General features: G+C 48.2%; 1 protein-coding gene across 2 annotated transcripts in view; it reads right to left on the reverse strand.

The window, feature by feature from the left end:
• Window positions 1-2712: 2712 nt before the first annotated feature.
• Window positions 2713-21054, reverse strand: part of HCN4 (hyperpolarization activated cyclic nucleotide gated potassium channel 4) — a 127476-nt gene continuing 109134 nt past the window's right edge. For both annotated transcript variants that reach the window (XM_028706172.2, XM_028706173.2), the window contains 4 exons: window positions 19652-19798; window positions 18730-18970; window positions 12521-12685; window positions 2713-8782 (listed from right to left, as the gene is read on the reverse strand). In XM_028706172.2, coding sequence (XP_028562005.2) covers window positions 7170-8782; window positions 12521-12685; window positions 18730-18970; window positions 19652-19798 — 2166 coding nt within the window. In that variant the 3' untranslated portion in view covers window positions 2713-7169. The remainder of the gene's footprint in view (window positions 8783-12520; window positions 12686-18729; window positions 18971-19651; window positions 19799-21054) is intronic.

Here is a 21054-nt window from a genome sequence, read left to right on the forward strand (position 1 = left end):
CTTCCGAAGCAACATTGATGCTGGGGGAGGGAGAGGGGATCCCTGCCGGCTTTGTATGCGAGTGTGTGCCTGAGAGAGGAGGAGGGCCTTCTCATTTATGTACTCCTAAAATCCAGGCTTCATGTACTGCTATGGGGAACCTCTGGCCCAGGTTGAGGTGGGCAAATACTGTGGTACCTCAGGTTACAGATGCTTCAGGTTACAGACCCTGCTAACCCAGAAATAATACCTCAGGTTAAGAACTTTGCTTCAGGATGAGAACAGAAATCATGTGGCGGTGGCGCAGCGGCAGCGGGAGGCCCCATTAACCAAAGTGGTTGCTGTTGTTTAGTTGTTTAGTCGTGTCCGACTCTCTCTGACCCCATGGACCAGAGCACGCCAGGCACTCCTGTCTTCCACTGCCTCCCGCAGTTTGGTCAGCCTCATGTTGGTAGCTTCGAGAACAGTGTCCAACCATCTTGTCCTCTGTCATCCCCTTCTCCTTGTGCCCTCCATCTTTCCCAACGTCAGGGTCTTTTCCATGAGGTGGCCAAAGTATTGGAGCCTCAGCTTCAGGATCTGTCCTTCCAGTGAGTACTCGGGGCTGATTTTCTTAAGGATGGATAGGTTTGATCTTCTTGCAGTCCATGGGACTCTCAAGAGTCTTCTCCAGCACCAGAATTCAAAAGCATCAATTCTTCGGCGATCAGCCTTCTTTATGGTCCAGCTCTCACTTCCATACATCGCTACTGGGAAAACCATAGCTTTCACTATATGGACCTTTGTTGGCAAGGTGATGTCTCTGCTTTTTAAGATGCTAAAGTGGTACCTCAGGTTAAGAACAGTTTCAGGTTAAGAACGGACCTCCAGAACGAATTAAGTTCTTAACCCGAGGTACAACTGTAAATGCTCTTAAGATTTTTCTCATGCCATACACGCCCTCCACACCTGCCTGCTCCCTGGGTGTTTCTCTGCCTGGCTAAAATGTGTCGTTCAACTCTGGTGATGCCTCTCGCTTGCCTGAATGGAGGATAGAGGTAGGTAGGTTTGTGCAGGTAGAAACAAAGGTAAAATGTACATTTATTGCTCCACCCACTTTTTGCCTCTGGCTCCGCCCATTCCAGCTTCAGCCTTCAGGTTGCTGGGGGGGGTGCAGCCCCCCAGACTGTAGGAGCCTCCCTGACTCCTGACTAACACCAAGTATCTTATTTCTTGCACTTGAGTTGCAATATTGTTGAGTGCGAATGGTTTATTTACACTTGCTTCCTGGTTTAATGCTTGAGGCAGCGAATGGTTGTAGTGGTTGTGTGAAATGGATGGTTAGTATGGCTGGATGCATGGTTGGTTGGTTGTGTGTATGTTGTGTTGTTTGGAATTTTAGCAGTGCTCTCCAATTTTATATTATATTATGTTTAGGAATGTAGATATTTTTATGCATTTTGTTATGTGAATCATTTGATGTGGTTTTATTGCACTTAAACCACTTTGAGGATTTTTTTTGGATAGCAAAAAAATGGAAACAATAACAGCAATAATACCAAAGGAACAAAAGTTTGTGCAGATTTCAGGCATTATCACAAAGAAGAAGGAAACATTTAAAATAGAAGAGAAGGCCAGGATCTCTCTTGCCATCCATATAATTTTCATTAATGATAGTATGCGTGAGAAGTGCCCAAATGAGAAACTCTGCTATCCTACAAATCTTTTGCTGCTTTTAAAAAGGCTTGCATACCACATGCCTGTGCGTGACCCCAGGAGTACAGAAATTTAAGAGGCACACTCAGCCACACTTATTCGTAAAGCTGAATTATATAAAAGGGAAGCACAGGGATCACAGCGCCCGCTGCTGTTGCTTCATTCAGCTGCTTGTTCTAAATCATGGGTAGGCAAACTAAGGCCCAGGGTCCGGATCCAGCCCAATCGCCTTCTCAATCTGGCCCATGGACAGTCTGGGAATCAGCGTGTTTTTACATGAGTAGAATGTATCCTTTTATTTAAAATGCATCTCTGGGTTATTTGTGGGGCATAGGAATTCATTCATTATTTTTTTCAAAATATAGTCCGGCCCCCCACAAGGTCTGAGGGACAGTGGACCGGCCCCCTGCTGAAAAAGTTTGCTGACCCCTGTTCTAAATGGTCACTGTCCTTACAACAGGCTCCTCCGGACAGACCTATTCACTGGGCATTCATCCTGATCTGCTTGCACAAAGGTTAGGCTAAGTCTGGTCTTTACTGAGCATTCGTTCTGATTAGTTTGTGGGGAGGTTCCATCACAATGACTCATCCTGATTTGCTTGCTGCAGTGAATGAATGATGTACGCAGTGAATGGGAAGAAACAGGGGCAGGGGGCGGGAAGTGCTACAATACATACATTGCCATACAAACAAACCAGCATGAACATGCAATAAGGAGCAGATACAATCTATGTTCCAGATATGCTTTGTGCAAGCAAAGCAGGATGAATTCTCAATAAACAGGTTGTTTGGAGGAGCCCCAAGACACTCGTGGGGCAATGTGTGAAGGGCACTTTGGAAATTGAGGAAGGTAGGAGTGTTGGTGAGGGCAGTGATGGGCCTATCCCTTTCTCCTGTGAGAGTGCTAGTGAAAAACGAGGATGACGAATGGAAGAAATTGTGCCCCATTTTCCCTAATGACCTGGCCTCCACTGCATCTTGATACTGTCCTTCAGAGTCTGGAAACTTGGCCGAGAAAGCAGATACAGAAACAGAGGATGGCATATTTTACTAAGATTTTGTTTTATTATGTCTGTTTTTATATTTCAAACCCCAACCCTACAGCACTTCCCCACCCCCCAAAAAACACAACCCCCCGAACTTTTTAGCTACTGGGTCAAACCTAATGGGGGTCTTCAGCTGTGGTTAGTGATTTGGTACCTGCTGCAGCAGAATTCAGAAACCTGAACATCGTTTATCGTCAAACCAAGCCAAAGCAGTTGTCTACAATGGGTGACTTTTTCTCAATTCCAAGAGAGGCAGTTGGGAAAACAGGTGCCTGGAGAAGGGAGGAACAGGGGCAAGGGGGGGGGGTTACTCTGAATGCAGATGTGACCATCCCAGTTTCCAGGATGTGCTCAAAGATGTGGTATTGCACAGCACATAATTCTTCACTGTACTGGCCACCTGCAAACTATTCACCTTCATCCCTGGGAGACAAGCTGTTGAGTTCTATCAAAATATCTTGATTACCAGTGGGGGCGGGGGGAGAGAGAGAAATCTTCAAAGCTGATCTCTCCATTTTGGTTGCAGGTGCCTTCGTTTTTTCCTTTGGGGGCATGAGATGGGGGCACAATACTCCTCTACACCGTGTAGGCAACACGGTGGTCTGCAGATGTTGCTGGTCTGCGGCTCCATTGGCCAGGCTAGCTGGGGTTGAGGAGACTTGGAGTGCAACAACATCTGCAGGGCACCACATGGGCTACTCCTGCTTAAGCATTTTGAAAAGGAAGGTGCGTACCATGGAAGCGATGGGGCCAATTGTATTGTTGCCTTTTTACACGCACCTTGCTTAGCTCCAGATGTTTCAGGGAAGCAGGGGTGCCTCCCTCCTTTTGTCCTCACAACAACCCTGTGAGGTAGGTTAGACCAGTGTTTCCCAACCTTGTGCCTCCAGCTGTTTTTGGACTACAATTCCCATCATCCCTTGCCACTGGTCTTGCTAGTCAGGGATGATGGGAGTTGTAGTTCAAAAACAGCTGGAGGCACAAGGTTGGGAAACACTGGGTTAGACGGAAACAGATTGGCTGGCCTAGAGTTAGCCAGTGAGCTTTGATGCTAAGGGGGGGGGGGGCGGGGATTGGAACCCAGGTCTCCCTGGTCTGACTCCTGACGCTCCAACCTGCTACACTCCACAGGCCTAAGTTTAGACATGTTGAATTTGCTGCATTGCTTTCAACCTGCACTTAATCGCAACAACTAACTTTAGCTGCCTATGGCCCCTTCAAGGAAGGTCAGTATTGGCATATATTTTAAAACTAGAATATATATATATATATATGTATGCGCAGGTTTGTATGCATATGGATGCATATGTGTTTGCAGCATACACACATCTGTACACACACACATCTATATAGCTGTATTATCTGTTTTAGTAGAAAATATCCCCCTCCCCTCCCCCCCACGAGTTCCCTTGAATCTGTAAGGAAGACCGAAGCTTGAATTACACCTTAGTTCCAACCCAGCAAAGCGCTTAAAAGCAGGAGCAGCTGGCTATATTTGGGGGGCAAACATTCGGAGATAACAGGCACATATCAAGAGGTTTTTTTGTGTGTGGTTTTCTTTTTTTGCAAAAACAAAATTTTGGTATAAAATCAAGCGAACTGGGGAAAGCCCAGGGGAGCAGGAAGATTCCACAATACTATTGTTCTGGTGAGTTTTGGCACCGCTGCCGATAGCCTGGCTGCCTCCTAACTCTTTGCTCTGGATCCGTGGAACAGCAGAAAGAATCTTGGAAAACCTGGGTAACAAAGAGGAGCAGGGCGACTCGGTGGAAAACAAGGTGCAAGAGATGGAGAGGCCATTTCCCCCTCCAGGTATGCACAGACACATGTTGGAAGGAAGGTGGGGAAGCTGGGAAGATGAAAGGGATTGGTACAGGAGCAATGAGGTTGCAGCATGGGATATCTGCCCACCAGCTTGGTTTATCCATTAAGGACTTGTCTTGGGCCATGGAGACCTCTGTTGATCAGGGATGCTCAAAAATCTACCTAAAGGAGCACACAGGATGCTCCCAGCCTTGTGGGAGTTTTATTGCTCATTATCATTGTACACAGTAAAGTCTGGTTTCTGCAGCCCTTTCAAAACAGGGGCAGAAACACATATATGGCAGGGCTGGTGCAATTGCTGAGCGTGTCGTCATAAAAATAGGTATTGATGGGAGGACACCCTCAAACTCTGTGTGTGTGTGTGTGCGTGTGTGTGTGACGCCAGCTGTGATTCCTTGGTGGTGTGATGGACAGAGTGTGATGGGACTGTCAAATACATGTTCTAACAATGCTCCCTCTGCCCCCCGCAAGCCCTTGGCTTCCATACAACAGCAGGCAGCTCATCACAGCCCTGTTGCCATGCTAAGAGCACTGCAATGCCCATGGATGTGCCAGCCAGTCTGATGCAAGATGGTTGGGCGCACCTCTGAAGTTGGTGCATCACATTCGAAATGAACAGTAAAATGGGAGGTCCCTTGTTCAGTGGGCAGGCAAACGCTCTCATCATTTTGCACTCTTGGTTGTCTGTTGCTGCTAAAATTTTGGCAGGGCATAACAGGCCCATAGAGCCCCACTGGCCAACCATGCAATGATGGATACAATGGAAGAACACTGAAGGTATCATGTTTGGCCTAGAAGGAGCTTAGAAAAAAACCCCAGAGCTTCTGAAAGCAACAAATGCATTAGGAACAAAGTCTTGCTAATACCCTTCCACAAAACGCAGCAGTACTGACATCAAATGTTTTGCAGACCTCTGAATCCCAAGTTTTGCCATGTCCCAGTGTTGATTTCTGAATTTGCTTGCTCCTCCCCTCCCCTTCAAAGTCTTAGTGACGAATTGACCACTAGGTGGAACTATTTGAAGTTTGCTTGCTGTTTTCTGGGGTGAGTTTTTAAAACCCAAACACAATGTTGTGGTCCTGAGGCTGGAATCTGAAGTGAAGGATGAGCACAGGTTAGGTCGGACAAGGGGGACCTGTGACCCTCCCAGATACTGTTGGACTCCAATTCCCATCATCCTCCAGCAGCAGGGACAGTGGTCAGGGATGCTGTGAGCTGTAGTTCAATAGCATCTGGAGAGTGATGGGTTATTCCCTTTCGCAGTCCCTTCTCTGTGCCATTCACTAGTCCATTGAAAGCTATGGAGTGGAAAGAATACAAGCACTTGTAGTTTCCCCCCAGTAGGGTTCAGTGCAGAGGGCGAGGTGTTATAGGGATGGAAGGGAATCTGTCAATTTCGGTTCTGTCACCTTCTCTTCTTTTCCCAATCTTAAATTCAGTTCTCCATTTTGCAGCAATTTGTGATTTGTTTTTAAGTCCTCATGAAAATTCATCAGCATTTCCCCCATTTGATGAATTTTTGCCTGCTGTTTTGACTAATGCACATTTCTGCAAGCAATCTTCCCTAACATAATGCATTTTTTATGCTGTTGTCACAAAAATATTCATTTTAATGCACAATTTTGACTAATATACAATTACAATTGTTATTCAGTTAAGTTAGAGAACTGCATTGCAAAATTCAGGTAAATGTGAATTTTGAATAATAGCTGTTTTGGTTAGCATACTATTTCAGAAAATGTGAATTTGATAGCTTTGCCTTTAAATGCAAACTGAATCAAATTTCCCCTCCATCCCTAGAGAGGGGGATATGTGTGTGTGTGTGTGTGTGTGTGTGTGTGTGTGTGAGAGAGAGAGAGAGAGAGAGAGAGAGAGAGAGAGAGAGAGAGACTGAGTGAGTGTGTGTGTTTTCAGCAGAAAAACAACAGGGCACAGGGGTGGAATAGGTTTAAGAAACCCCTCCACAAATTTAGTGGAAAGAGGGTCTAGAGGTATGAACCATTTCAATTCTGGCAATTTGTGAAAGTTTGGTTCAACGTATTTCATTCCCCCTCAAGGGGAGTGAATTCTCGTTTCTTCTTACTTGTATATCTTTCTGAGATCCCATGTGTAACCTCTTCAGATCTAATTGGAAATTTGGCATGTGGACACGGGATTCCAGATCTTATCAACTCAAGAGGTGACCCCTAGATTCCTGGCACTGATTTACATCAATGAGAGATCTGTTTCTCCAAAGGGAGCCAATTTTCTTATCTTTATCCTTTACATCAGCTGCACATCTACTCTCTGAGTTGTTCTTATTATCATCACATATTGATTACATTCCTTCCCCCACCCCCCAATCTTTTGCTCCGTGTAGTAAAATACTCTATAAAAGAAAGTGACTCAAAATCTATAGCTCTAAGAATACCTGGTTATCTTTTTTGCTGCTGTTGTTCTCCTTATTATTTTTTTTAAACCTCTAATCATAGTTAGCTTGAAGAAAACAAAGGAAGAAAATGAGAGTCATGTAAAAGTCTATTGGGATCTAAAAAGCACAAATGAAATAAAACCGGCTCCTCCAAACTGTGGCCAAGAGGGATGGCGGCCAGAAAATGTAGGTGAGGGGGAGAGAAGGAGAGCATCTCATAAATTGGAGGGCAGTTTTGATCGGATGGGCTCTCGTTCCCCAGTGAGCCCTATAGACCCTTTCCTCCCTTCGACAGCAGTCACAACAGCAGTCAGAGGTGGGGGGATGGCGCAACTGGCCTCAAATGCAGGTGGCGGAGGCAGTGAACCTGAGGACATCTGGCGTGGTAGAGTCACTCGCCCTGGTACAGAGCTGTATGGCTTCCCTAGAGGCCTGGTCCCTCCTCCTCCTCCTGCTCCCCCTCCTCCAGAGAAAGATGAGAAACTAGAAACAGATTCCCTAGAGGAGTGGGGAGAAGAGCCTCGGCTTAAAGTCTGAGCCGTTTCGTGGGGCAGAGTTGGATGGGAAGCAGAGATGAACTTGAGGTCCTGGCTTAACCGTCCCGGTGGAAGCGGCGGCGGCGGCGTACTCCTGGGCTGAAGGACCTGTAGAGGTGGACTGGAGGTCTGAGGCATCAGCAGAGATCCATGGGAGCCCCTTGCCCCAGAAGGGGCACACTGCAAAGTCCTGGCTGCAGCACATTGACTAGGAGGGCTAAGGCCTGAGGGTGGGAACAGCGGAGGAGGGGCACCGGCGGGCTGTTTCAAAGGAGACATAGAGGCAAAGGGTGACCTTTCGTGGTGCAACTGAGCTACGGTCGCAGCAGGAGAAGCGGAAGGTCCTAATGCACTTGGCTGGGTTTGGCACGAGGCCGACGGGGAGCCTCCGGAGGCCTGTGCCAGCTGGCTTAAGCTGGAGGGCGGTGGGCTTGAGGAGGGAGGCAACGGAAAGTGTTTCGTCCCTCCCAGGGCTCCAGTTCCTGAGAGCTGCTGGGCCTGGCCTGGCTGGGCGGGCTTGTTGCTGCAAGTGGCTTGGGTGCGGCCAAGGGGGCTGCCGGGGGAATTGGAGGATAGCTGGGGGAAGGCGGTGGATGGCGAACTAGCAGGGGCCTTCTGGAAGGGGCCAAAGCCACTCAGGAGATTGCTGTCGGGAGCCTGCTGCTGAGCCACCCCTTCTGGGGAATCCGAAGGCCCCTGGTGCAACAGTCCCAGGCCTGCTGAGGACGGGCTCCCCAAGGGCTGCTGCTGAGTCGAGGCAGCCGACGGAGAGCCGGCCGAAGCCCGGTGGAACTGGCCCAAGCCGGCCGAGGCCGTGAAGCCAGCCAGCTGCTGGATCTGGAAGGAGGACGACGAGAGGGTGTCTGCCCCTGGGGTGTGCTGCTGGGATTGGGTGCTTGAAGGGGAGCCCACAATGGAAGGCCCGGCCGAAGACACCAAGGAGTGAAGTCTCCTCAGCTGCCTTGGAGTCTGGTTCGGGGCCTGCCCCAAGGAACCCAGAACAGAGACGGGCGGGCGAAAAATGGCCGTCGGGAGGCGAGGGTGGTGGGTGAGAGCTATTGCTACGGATGTGGTGGCCGCTGCGGCTTGCAAAGGGGCCTGGATCAGTGGCGTCCAGATAACCGGCGTGGGGGTCGATGCGGCGGCGGCGGCAGCCTGGACGTTATGCGCACAGTGGGCCATCTCTCGGTCGTGCTGCACGATTTGCTGGATGATCTCGTTCTCCTGGTAGTTGAAGACGCCCGAGTTGAGATCATGCTGGACTTTGTGGAGCAGGATGGAATTCTTCTTCCCTGTGAAGGAAGCAGAAGAAAATTAAGAACTGCAATGAGGGGCCTCCTAGAAGCCCAAACCAGAGATTGCCAACCTTTTGGAGGGTGGGGGTGGGTTGGGACCACACCTACATTGTAACCATGAGCACACCCCACCCTATTCTTCTTTCAAGACCAGTTTCGGGGAGGGGAGCAGTGGAAAAAGAGGTCATTGAGTCAAGATCTGAACCCCATTCTCCCAGATCCTAGTTTAAGACCCTCACCAATATACCACATTGGCTTAAAGGTAAAGGTAAAGGGACCCCTGACCATTAGGTCCAGTCGCGGCCGACTCTGGGGTTGCGGCGCTCATCTCGCTTTACTGGCCGAGGGAGCCGGCGTACAGTTTCCGGGTCATGTGGCCAGCATGACTAAGCCGCTTCTGGCGAACCAGAGTAGCGCACGGAAACACCGTTTACCTTCCCGCCAGAGTGGTACCTATTTATCTACTTGCACTTTGACGTCTTTCGAACTGCTAGGTTGGCAGGAGCAGGGACCGAGCAACGGGAGCTCACCCCGTCGCGGGGATTTGAACCGCGACCTTCTGATCGGCAAGCCCTAGGCTCTGTGGTTTAGCCCACAGTGCCACCCGCGTCCCACATTGGCATACTTGACTACAACTCCCTTCATCCCTGATTGCTGGCCATGCTGACTGGGGGCACCAGGCTGGGGAAGGCTGGTGGCCATTCTGTCCAGGGTTTCTTTTCAGCAGGAACTCACTGGGACTCAGTTCCGGCACCTCTTAGATGGGCTCCATTGCCATGGTAAGAGAACAAGGAAGGTGTTCGTGGTGAGTTCCTGGCACCTCTTTTTCTAGAAAAATAGCACTGCTTAAGTCTGATCCACTGTAGCTGCCCTTAAGTTCTTTTTTTATGTTCTTCTCCTTCCATTACATTAAGGACAAACTCGGGGAAGCATTTTCTAGTCTCTTATCTGCTGCAAAACAAATGCAGGAGAAAGAAAGAGTTTTCATTTTCTTCCTCAGCAATGTTCCCGAAAAATTGTGTGCTTTGTTTTAGAAAGCTGTTCAAAGTTGCACAATGAATTTGGGCACATTGAAAAGGGAGAGGGCGAGATTTATGAGGAATAGTCAAGTCAGGTGCAACCAGCCTCAAGATCTCTCTCTCTCTCTCTCTCTCTCTCTCTCTCTCTCTCTCTCTCTCTCTCTCTCTCTCTCCCCTCTCTCTCTCTTCCCCGCCCCACCCCCGACAGGGCTCCAGCACATAATGCATTTGGGGTGGGGAATGAAGTTATCCACAACTGTATCACTTAATCGCATTTTAAGCTTGCAATTATTAGCATTTTCCAGTGGTTAACAGCAGCCTTTGTGTGTCCCTCTGATTGTGTCCTGGTCATGCGCCTTTTGGCTGTGCTTTAGAAATCCAGACAGCTACAGGCCTCCCCCCCCACCTCAAGTCCTTTTGTATTCTTGCATTGTTCTTGGATGCCCACATCATGGAACAGCAGCAGCCCTGTGGTTCTCAAGTGGAGAGATTTGTGGAAGCTGAATTTAAAACACACACAACTCCCCTCCCCCAGTTTGGATACAGCGATGGGTTGGAATAGTGCTGGCTGCACAATTTCTATTGTGCTCTTCTGAATTCACCTGTGTTGCTTCAGCAAATAATAATAATAATAATAAATTTTATTTATACCCAGCCAATGAGTAGGGCGGCTAACAACCAATAATAAAAACAAGTTGATTAAAATACAACTTAAAAAACAAGATTAAAATACAACATTAAAACATTAAGATGCAGCCTCTTCACAGGAGGAGAAAGGAAAAAAGAAAGAGGGGGAGGGAATCAAATTGATTCTAAGCCAAAGGCCAGGCGGAACAACTCTGTCTAACAGGCCATGTGGAAAGAAATCAGATCCTGCAGGGCCCTGGTCTCATGAGACAGAGCGTTCCACCAGGCCGGAGCCAGAGTTGAAAAGGCCCTGGCTCTGGTTGAGGCTAATCTAACTTCCTTAGGGCCCGGGACCTCTGTTGTTGTTGTTGTTGTTTAGTCGTTTAGTTGTGTCCGACTCTTCGTGACCCCATGGACCAGAGCACACCAGGCACTTCTGTCTTCCACTGCCTCCCGCAGTTTAGTCAAACTCATGTTTGTAGCTTTGAGAACACTGTCCAACCATCTCGTCCTCTGTCTTCCCCTTCTCCTTGTGCCCTCCATCTTTCCCAACATCAGGGTCTTTTCCAGGGAGTCTTCTCTTCTCATGAGGAGGCCAAAGTATTGGAGCCTCAGCTTCAGGATCTGTCCTTCCAGTGAGCACTCAGGGCTGATTTCCTTCAGAATGGATAGGTTTGATCTTCTTGCAGTCCATGGGACTCTCAAGAGTCTCCTCCAGCACCAGAATTCAAAAGCATCCATTCTTTGGCGATCAGCCTTCTTTATGGTCCAGCTCTCACTTCCACACATCACTAGTGGCCGGGACCTCTAGAGTGTTGCTATTTATGAACCTTAAGGCACGGCTACCGATGCAGAACATACTCAAAACTCACCTGCTCCTGTGAAAGTGTGCAGCCCACACATCCATGCGCCTTGTCCCCAATGCCACACACAAACGTTCCACAGAGACAGTATGAGACCTACCTAAGCCAAATCTACCTAGCACTTCCTCTGGAACTTCTAACCATGCAGAGAATGCGTAGGAAGGGCTGTTGATCAGTGGCAGCCACCACTGCCTCCTGCGCTGCATGAAGAAGTACTAGGTAAAATAGTGTGCTGTTGTTGCACACACATTAAGAACACAGGGAACTGTCTTATACGAAGTTGGAGCATTGACCCATCTCATTCAGTATTGCCTACACTGACTGGCAGCAGCTCCTCAGGGTTTCAAATGGAGGCTCTTTCGTCTGCAGCAGCACAACCAGACACCTTCATCTGCTTCAGCTGCAGCAAAACATGGCTTTCCCATATCAGTCTCTACAGCCACAGCAGGCGCTGTGAGCTTCCAACAGTTCAACATCAGTCCCAAAGGCACACTCCTCCATCACCTCCTGAGACAGATGGATGCAAAGTCAACCTGAAGATGCCAGGGATTGAACCTGGGACCTTCTGCCATGCAAAAAGGATGCTCTACCACTAAGCTGTGGCCCTTCCCCAAGAAAGCAGTTCTGAATGTTACGTATGAGTTAGGACATAGATGGATGGGTGAGAAAATGAAGGACAGCACACCCACATCTGCCATACTTAGAACCAGGAGCCCATGTAACCTGCATTCAAAAATAATCAAAATTCTGCGCTAAGGTAAAGCAAATCCTGCTTTTCAAGAAAAACTGCAACCTGCAAATTTGGTTGATTAGTATAGTTTTTGTCTCTTTCTATTGAAGTCACTGGGAAGAATAAAAAGCAACCCAAGGCACTGGAGTTCTACTTCCTGCCATTCCACCTGACACCAAGAAATGTTAGGCTTTGAAGATTTCACCCGACAACAGCTACATGTTTAATGGTTTTGTCTCTGCAGGGCTGGAAGCTTAAGTCTTTTGTTTATCTCTCTTGCATGGTTGAGGGGGAAATGAGTTTGGCTTTGTTTTGTGTATTCAGATTATCTTCTCTCCTGGATTTGTTGGTGAAAGAAAGTTGAATAACGACAAGGACTAGAAACTTGCTTTTTAAAGCATAGAAGCTGAGAACCTCTGGATGCTGAATTTTGCTTCCAGTGCTTCCTTCTACCTATGAGTTTGCAGGTAACTCAATAACCATGTGAGCCACTTACCAATTCTGTCCAGTCTGTCCAGGGCCACTGTTTCAAAAGCCCTCCTCATCATGGGATACTCCTCAAGCACCTCATTAAAGTTGTCCACCGAGAGGGAGTAGAGGCGGCAGTAAGTGTCGGCTCTCACACTCGCCGTTCTCCGGCCACGAGTCAGCAGGCAAATTTCTAAAACGACATGATAAAGACAATGGCATTTATTCCTTCGTAAGTGCATTTATGTCAGGGTGCCAGCCAGCAATAAATCACAAGAAGGAAGTGAAGTTAACGCTTTATTAGAAGAAGCAAGGAAGACCTGCTTAGGGGTGCCTGGCCTAATGAGTATGGCAACTCTTCTTGGTAGGTCTTGGCCCTAGGAGGCAGTTGTGGAGACTGAAAATCCCCACCTTCCCACAGCTGACTAAATCTCCTCCTCACCAGGCCCTTCTCAAACAATCCGAGACTCCTGACAAACCTGTCTCTGCTACTCAACCGTCACACCTCTTCTGGTTCTGGGAGAAAAGGGAGGAGGGGAGATTGTTGCAGCAGGAGGGGGAGACCCCCATGACTCTTCACCAGCCTGACTCATCTCTGCCTCTTGGTCTCCCTCCTCTGCTGCTTCAGCTTCTGCCTCTGATTCTGAACTTCCCTCTGCCACAGACTCTCCCTGCTCACTAAGGCCTGTCAGCCCTTCAGCTTCCGACACCTCCTCTTCCCAGTCTTCTGCCTCTGACCACTCATAGTCATTCCACCACCAATCCCCTGGCGCTGAGCCTTCTTCCCTTGGGTGTTTCCCAGCTGGTGCCTCCCACCATGCCTCTGTGTCCAGCCAGTCTATAATTCAGAATTGCAGCCAGAGGGTCCCTATTCTCCAAAACCCACTGAGTCTTTCTCAGACCCAGAGCCATATTCCCTTCTGGACAATATTCTGGAGGGTGTATATCACTGATGAGCAGGGCAAGAAGCAAAAAAGGGGGGCAGTATGATAGATTCCACACATATTCATGCACCCCTCCACCTAGGCAAGCAAGCAATAGGGGTCATCAGAGTTCAAAGACACATTCCAGCTAGGCAAAGGGAGAGTGCAAGTCAGTATCAGTAAGGGGTGTGGCCTGGAGAGAGGGGTGTGGCTAGAGAGGGGTATGGCCTGGGGAAAGCCCCGAGAGAGCAGGGGTAGGCAACCTAAGGCCTGGGGGCTGGATGCAGCCCAATGGCCTTCTCAATCCAGCCCACGGACAGTCCAGGAATCAGCGTGTTTTTACATGAGTAGAATGTGTCCTTTTATTTAGAATGCATCTCTGGGTGATTTGTGGGGCATAGGGATTCATTCATATTTTTTAAAAAAATATAGTCCGGCCCATTTTCACACACCCCCAAATATAGTCTGGCCCACCACATGGTCTGAGGGATGGTGGACCGTACCACAGCTGAAAAAGGCTGCTGACCCCTGCCCTAGAGGGTCACAGCTTGCCCCTGGAACCTTGACCAGAGCAGGTTACTGTGAGTTTATGTCATGATGTTGTTAGGCCAGGAATGTCCTGGGCGAAGAATTACCTCTTTATCGTCAAAAGTACACATACAAGTTAGGGAAAGGCATGTCCACCCGTCCTATGTCTCTCATTACTCCTAGGTGTACACCTGATGAGACAGGAATGCAAACGGAGAGGCCCGCCCCCGGTTTATGTATTTCCCCCCACCCAAGCTGTGAGCAAGCGGGCAGAGACGGTGCCTGCGTGTAACTGCCTCTGCTTCTCCCTCTTCAATCCTCTCCTGGTCCTGGGAGACAGTGGAGCAAGAGAGGTGGGGGCAGGAGAAGGGGGTGTAGAAGCCCTTGACTCTGCACAAACTTGACCTCTCTCCCTCCATCTGCACCAGTTTTTCAGTCTCCCATCCTGCAACTTCTCCTGCCCCTGACTCTAGTTTCCCGACTGCTACAGGCTCCTCTGGATCAGGGATAATTAATAATAATAATAATAATAATAATAATAATAATAATAATAATTTCATTTTTTATACCCTGCCCATCTGGACAGGCCTCCCCAGCCACTCTGGGCAGCTCCCAACAGAATATTAAAAATAGGATCAAAATCAAACATTAAAAACTTCCTTAAAGAGGGTTGCCTTCAGATGTCTTCTAAAAGTCAGTTTTTTATTTCCTTGACATCTGATGGGAGGGGATTCCACAGGGCGGGCCCCACCACCGAGAAGACCCTCTGCCTGGTTCCCTGTAACCTCACTTCTCGCAGTGAGTGAACCACCAGAAGGCCCTCAGCGCTGGACCTCAGTGTCCGGGCAGAAGGATGGTGGTGGAGACGCTCCTTCAGGTATACTGGGCTCATTCGGGTATACTTTAGGGTTTTAAAGGGCAGCACCAACACTTTGAATTGTGCTCGGAAATGTACTGGGATCGCTTCTTCAAAGTCAGTCTCCAACCCGGCTTCTCCCGGTGCCCCCTCCCCAGTAACCAGCCACCACTCCTCAGAGTGCAGCCAGTCCGTGACATCTTATCACACCTGTTTTGAGCTGCACATGGTGATGATAGATACAGGATTTTTATACTTGTTCTTAATGTCTGGCTAGAACATTCGCTAGTGCATTTAGGGCTGCCTTCTCTGTATTTTCCTATACACACCGGTGCTGTATAATCTCTCCCCCACCCCCCTCGATTCAGTGAAGTATATAATCACACTCCTTTTTTTTTTTTTTTGGTTCTTTTGCTTATAGGATGAACTCTCTATCTGGTAATTTCCTCACTGTTCTCACCTTTCTCCTACATAGTAATTCATTCATCTAATTAGCCACTTGGGTTCTGCTATCAAGCATCGTTCCAGGCATGGCTAGTTCATTCAGCGCATGCTAATCACCTCTGCTACACAAGTGGGAACAGAAGGTCATGACACATCTTGCCAAAGCCAAGTCCCTCTGGGGCCGAGGGCTGACGGCGTTTGATCTGACTTACGACCTCATGATCAGAGCGGGTTACGATTGCCTGTCCTGGTGGCATTTGAGCCAAAGGCACTTGTGACTTCCCCTCCAAACCTGACGCCAGGTAGAGATGGAGGAGGAATTCAATCTCCTCCTGCATTTTAATGAGGAAGAACCTAATTTGCATTTTGCGAAGCAACAGGTAAAAGAAACTGAATTATCCTTCGAAGTTCACCAAATTTCTCAATTTTTCGCTCCAACCCAGCAACGTGTGCAAAAATTCATATACTGGAGGAATGTGTGTGTAGAAATGGATACCTATAAAATTTGGCAACTCTTGGATTACTCAAACCAGCAGGGTCTTGGGCAAATGATTCTTCCCTGATCCTTTTCAACTGCAGATGGACAAGACTGAGCTTGAGACTTTCTATTTACCAAGTGTGTGCTCAACTAAAACTAGCTTTTATGGCTTGGGTTTTGGCCAAAAAGAATTCCGCAAAAGCTCATCTACTCCTCCCTTTTGACCCATGAATTCTTCCTTTCTTCTCTACTCAATTTCAATATGACACGTGGCCCTTTCAAACCCAGGTGAAAGTGAAACTGGCTTCACAATTAAACTCATCTTCAGAATTGGATTTACCAATATGGCATAGCAAGCTCAATCCAGGATGCTGATAGTCATATGCAATAGCAAGCGAGACAGAGAGAGGTCTGTATATGTGAGTTTGTGTGTCCATTGGTGTGAAGGAGGGAGAGGAATTTGTGCCTGACACGGAAGGATGAGCATGATCCCATAGCCCAGCCTTCCTTAACCTGATGTCCTTCAGGTGATGTTCACCTACCGTCATGCCTGACCATTGGCCAGGCTTAGTATCTCTATTGATTACCAACACCTGGAGGGCATTAAGCTGGAGAAAGCTGCTTTCGATCTCTTTCCATCTTTCCAGATAAGGAATTTGATTTCACTTGTAGTGTAACAATTACCATGGACAATGTGGACAGATATGAGTTTGGAAGAAGATGCAGTTTTAAATATTTAAGATAGGACTCCAGGGAAGGGGGATGGAGTCCTGAGATTTGGAGAAATCTCTGCATATGGATATGTATTTGGATTTTTATAACTTTTTATTGGAAAAATCAAATAAAAATGATTTTTTAAAAGAGAGAGAGAGAGAGAGAGAGAGAGAGAGAGAGAGAGAGCTGCTTTCTCCTGGTCTAATTCTTAGTTCCAGTGTTACATCCAGGGAGGGCGGGTGGAGAGCCCTCCAAATGTTACTGGTCTACAAGTTCCATTAGCTCCAGCCAGCATAAGCAATGGTGAGGGATTATGGAAGATGGGGTCCAGCAATATTTTGAAGACTACAGGTTTCCCATCAATGTCTTAACCAGGAAATTTAGGAAAATCAGCCTAAGGCTGATGCCAGTTAAGAATCTGACCTTTCTAACCAGCAGCGCAGCTAGCCGCTCGGGGGCCTGGGGCGGCGCGCGCGTCCTGCAGCCAGGGGTGAGTGCCATGCGGGAGAGCCATGGCAGGGCGCGCTGCGTGGAGCCTTGCTGCAGCCTCCCCCTCAGCTGTAGGGAGGCTGGGGCGGTGGGCAGAGGCCAGAGCGGAGCTTGCGGGCAGTTCGCCCGCAGACGCATGGCTCAGGCACGCTGCAGGCGCCGAGGTGTGACGCCCAGTGCCCCCCGCCTCCCCTAGCTACCAGTGGCATAGGAAGGGGTGCGCGGTGGGTGCGGGGCTGAAAGGACAGACGAGGCTCCAGCAACCACCCCCACCGCCAAGTCCGCCGGTCCTGCAATCCCTTGCACGCTGACTTGGAAGTACAGTGGTACCTCGGGTTACATACGCTTCAGGTTACAGACTCCGCTAACCCAGAAATAGTACCTCGGGAGGGGCAGAGAGCTGCGAGTGCAAGTGCGCCCCCCCCAGATGTTGCGCCCGGTGCGGCCGCCCCCCTGCACCCCCCACGCTACGCCACTGTTTCTAGCATCAGGACTGAGCTGCACAGAAATAAAATCTGTACCGTGTTGGGTCACAACCAGCACTGAGTTTCCAAGGCTACCCTTCTAGAGATCTCTAAATATGAGAAGTTCTTTGAGCCACAGCTACGTTTATAGGCTGATGGTTTTCGCTGGATTAACTGCCACAGCTTCCTGTCAAGTAATAGCAGGAATGGTATTTTTGGGAAGATGCATGAAATTACCCAATGGAGTTCCTGGGGAGCCTAGGGAAGAAATCATGACAGCCCATCACAGACAGGATGAATTGCTTATGACACCTCCTGTTAGGTTTGTCGGTTTGGGCTCTTAATGTAATCCCTGCTAGCACCACTAGGGGGTGCTATGTGTCCCACGCAGATGCTTCTCCCACAAAAGCAGTGTGTATATGTAAAAAGTTAGAGATAAACCCACTGGCTTGGCTGTTATATTGTAATGTTATTTGCCTTTTGATTCTGGGTGTTTTTGGTATGGAGATAATAATTCAAATCTAGTGAAACAAATGATTAGGGGCAGAAATGGGATTTATGGATAAGCTCACAGCATTATGCAGTACATTTAAAAAAATGCATTGGTATTATAAAGGTGAGGGCCTGTTGTTCAATATATTCAAAATGAATTTGGATATAAATGACTTTGGAGTTTTTATCCAACATTCTCTGTTCACTAATGCAAGAATTCTTGTGCTGGAAGACTGGTGAGTTTTAATGTTGCACAACAGAGGACACCAATGCAACAGTTGTGCTAGTGAAAATTTGTTATGCAACAGATTCTACAATCTGTTGGGCAACAAAGTAAACTGCTTGTGCATTCTTTTTGCACAACAGTGTTCTGCTGGTGCAAAACGTTTCTGCTAAGCGACTTTAACTTAGGGTCCATTGGACGCAACCCTGTGACACTACATTTAAAGGTAAAGGGACCCCTGACCATTAGGTCCAGTCATGACCGACTCTGGGGTTGTGGCGCTCATCTCGCTTTATTGGCCGAGGAAGCCGGCATACAGCTTCCAGGTCATGTGGCCAGCATGACTAAGCTGCTTCTGGCGAACCAGAGCAGTACATGGAAACGCCATTTACCTTCCCACCAGAGTGGTACCTATTTATCTACTTGCACTTTGACGTGCTTTCGAACTGCTAGGTTGGCAGGAGCAGGGACTGAGCAACGGGAGCTCACCCTGTCGCGGGGATTCGAACCGCTGACCTTCTGATCGGCAAGTCCTAGGCTCTGTGGTTTAACCCACAGCGCCACCCGCATCCCTAAACACTACATTTACGAAGCTATAAAATCCATACAGGGCAGGCCTTGCTTACCTCCAAAGTAGGAACCATCAGCCAGCTTGGTCTCCTTGTTGCCTTTGGTGAGCACACTCACCACTCCGTGCTGGATAAAATACATCTTCTTTCCGATTGTCCCCTCCCGGATGATGTAGTCGCCCGGCTGGAACACCTCAAAACGCAGCTTGGTCAGCATGGATGTTACAAAATTGGGGTCTGCGTTGGCAAACAGAGGCATGGAGGCCACAAGTTTCCGGCAGTTGAAGTTGATGATCTCCTGGTCGTGAGAGAGAGGTTGTGGTCATTCAGTAAGCGGTTGTGGTCTTATTTGCTTGTTTAAACCAGGGGTGGTGAGTCTCAGGCCTGGGAGCCTAATGTGGCCCTCCAGACCTCTCAGACAGGCCCATAATACTCTTCCCAGGCTGCACCCACTCTCCCCATCCGGAAACAAAGGAGATACAGTGGCACCTCAGTTTTTGAGCATCTCGGAAGCTGAACGTTTTGGTTTTCGAACACTGAAAACCCGGAGGTAAATGCTTCCATTTTTGAACACGCCTCAAAAGTCAAACGGCTTCCACTGTGTGTTTTTCAGTTTTCTCAATTGAAATCGAAATTCTCCCTCTGTGCCTCGGTTTCCAAACGTTTTGGAAGCCAAATGGTCTTCTGGGGTGGTTCAAAAACCGAGGTACCACTGTACGCTTCTTATTTTAAAGCTGTTGGGATTTCTCCTTCCCTCCTATGTGGATATTCACAGATTTAACCAATCAGCAGGTTAATCAACTTAACACAAAGGTGTGAGTTGAATTATCTGTTGCCCTCTTGCTACGTTTTCTTTAATAGAGTGACACAGGCCTAACTCTTTAGTGTTCCGGACACACTCTTCAGTCCCCAATGGGGTCCCCCCTTGTTGTGTAACCCCTCAGTCAGATGCTGGCTGCCCCTCTCCTATACAACTCACCTCCCTCAGTGGCTCACTCAGTTCTCCCAGGATGCTCTCCTCGTCAAACATTTTGCCCTGGTAGCGGTGTTCGTAGTAGTCGTGGATCCTCTGGCGCATCTCAGCTGGGAGCTTGTGGAAGGACATGTACTGCTCCACTTGCTTGTACTGGGTGGGAGGAAAGCAGGAAAGGAAGAGGCTTTTAACTGGAGTGTCGAAATGGACCAGGGCATACTAGACACCCCCCTCTCCTGGGACTGCAGGAAGCCATCGCATAGCGTGTCAGAAGCTGTTTCAGAAAGAGTCGGGTCAAATTGGTCCAGCGTCCCAGAAACCTAGTGCCAGCCTTGCCTACGCATATTCAGATGTAAGTCCCACTGTGTCCAGTGAAGCTCTGGATTGCAGCCTTGACTGACTTTTATAGGCTTGGCATAAAGAGGCTGAAACCCACAGCGACCAATCTAGTAGTAGTAGTAGTAGTAGTAGTAGTAGTAATAATAATAATAATAATAATAATAATAATAATAATTTATTTATACCCCACCCATCTGGCTGGGCTTCCCCAGCCACTCTGGGCGGCTTCCAAAAAAATATTAAAATACTGTAATACATCAAACATTAAAAGCTTCCCTAAACAGGGCTGCCTTCAGATGTCTTCTAAAAGTCTGGAAGTAGTTGTTCTCTTTTACATCTGGTGGGAGGGTGTTCCACAGGGCGGGTGCCACTACCGAGAAGGCCCTCTGCCTGGTTCCCTGTAACTTGGCTTTTTGCAGTGAGGGAGCTGCCAGGCCCTTGGTGCTGGACCTCAGTGTCCGGGTAGAACGATGGGGGTGAAGACGCTCCTTCAGATATACTGGACCTAATGACCTAATCTAATGATGCACACTCACAATTTTTTTAAAAAACGCATCCCTAAAGGCAAAGAGAGGGAAATGGGGACAGTGAGTAATTTAAGAAGACCACCCAGGACCAGATCATTAGTGACGATTCCTGGTAAAACCAACAAAGAGGCAAGTTGAAGACTATCAGATAAACAGAATAATCCACCAAGAGTGGTGGTGGTGGACTTTTAAGCAGCGACTTAAGAAAGGAACTGGGGGTCGGGGAAGATAAGGGAAATGCAATCAGAGCCAGAATGTATGCAAGACAAAGGCCAATGATAAGCCCAGAGGCTCCAGTGTTGGACTGCAACTCATCAAGAAGTTCAACTCCATGCATCTGGGCCTGAATACAGAAAATGGTTTCCTTTCCCACCAAACGTGTTAATTAACTCAGCGCTGCCAAGTTGATCGTTTTAATAACTACCATTGCTGTGGTAAAGGGTCAATTATAGTTCATTAACAAAACAGAGAATTTTTTATGTCACAAAACATTTCGGCTTCCAATTGCTTTGAAATCTGAGGGTTATACTTCATGCATTTGTG

Source organism: Podarcis muralis, chromosome 14 (assembly GCF_964188315.1).
Source record: "Podarcis muralis chromosome 14, rPodMur119.hap1.1, whole genome shotgun sequence".
NCBI lineage: Eukaryota > Metazoa > Chordata > Lepidosauria > Squamata > Lacertidae > Podarcis > Podarcis muralis.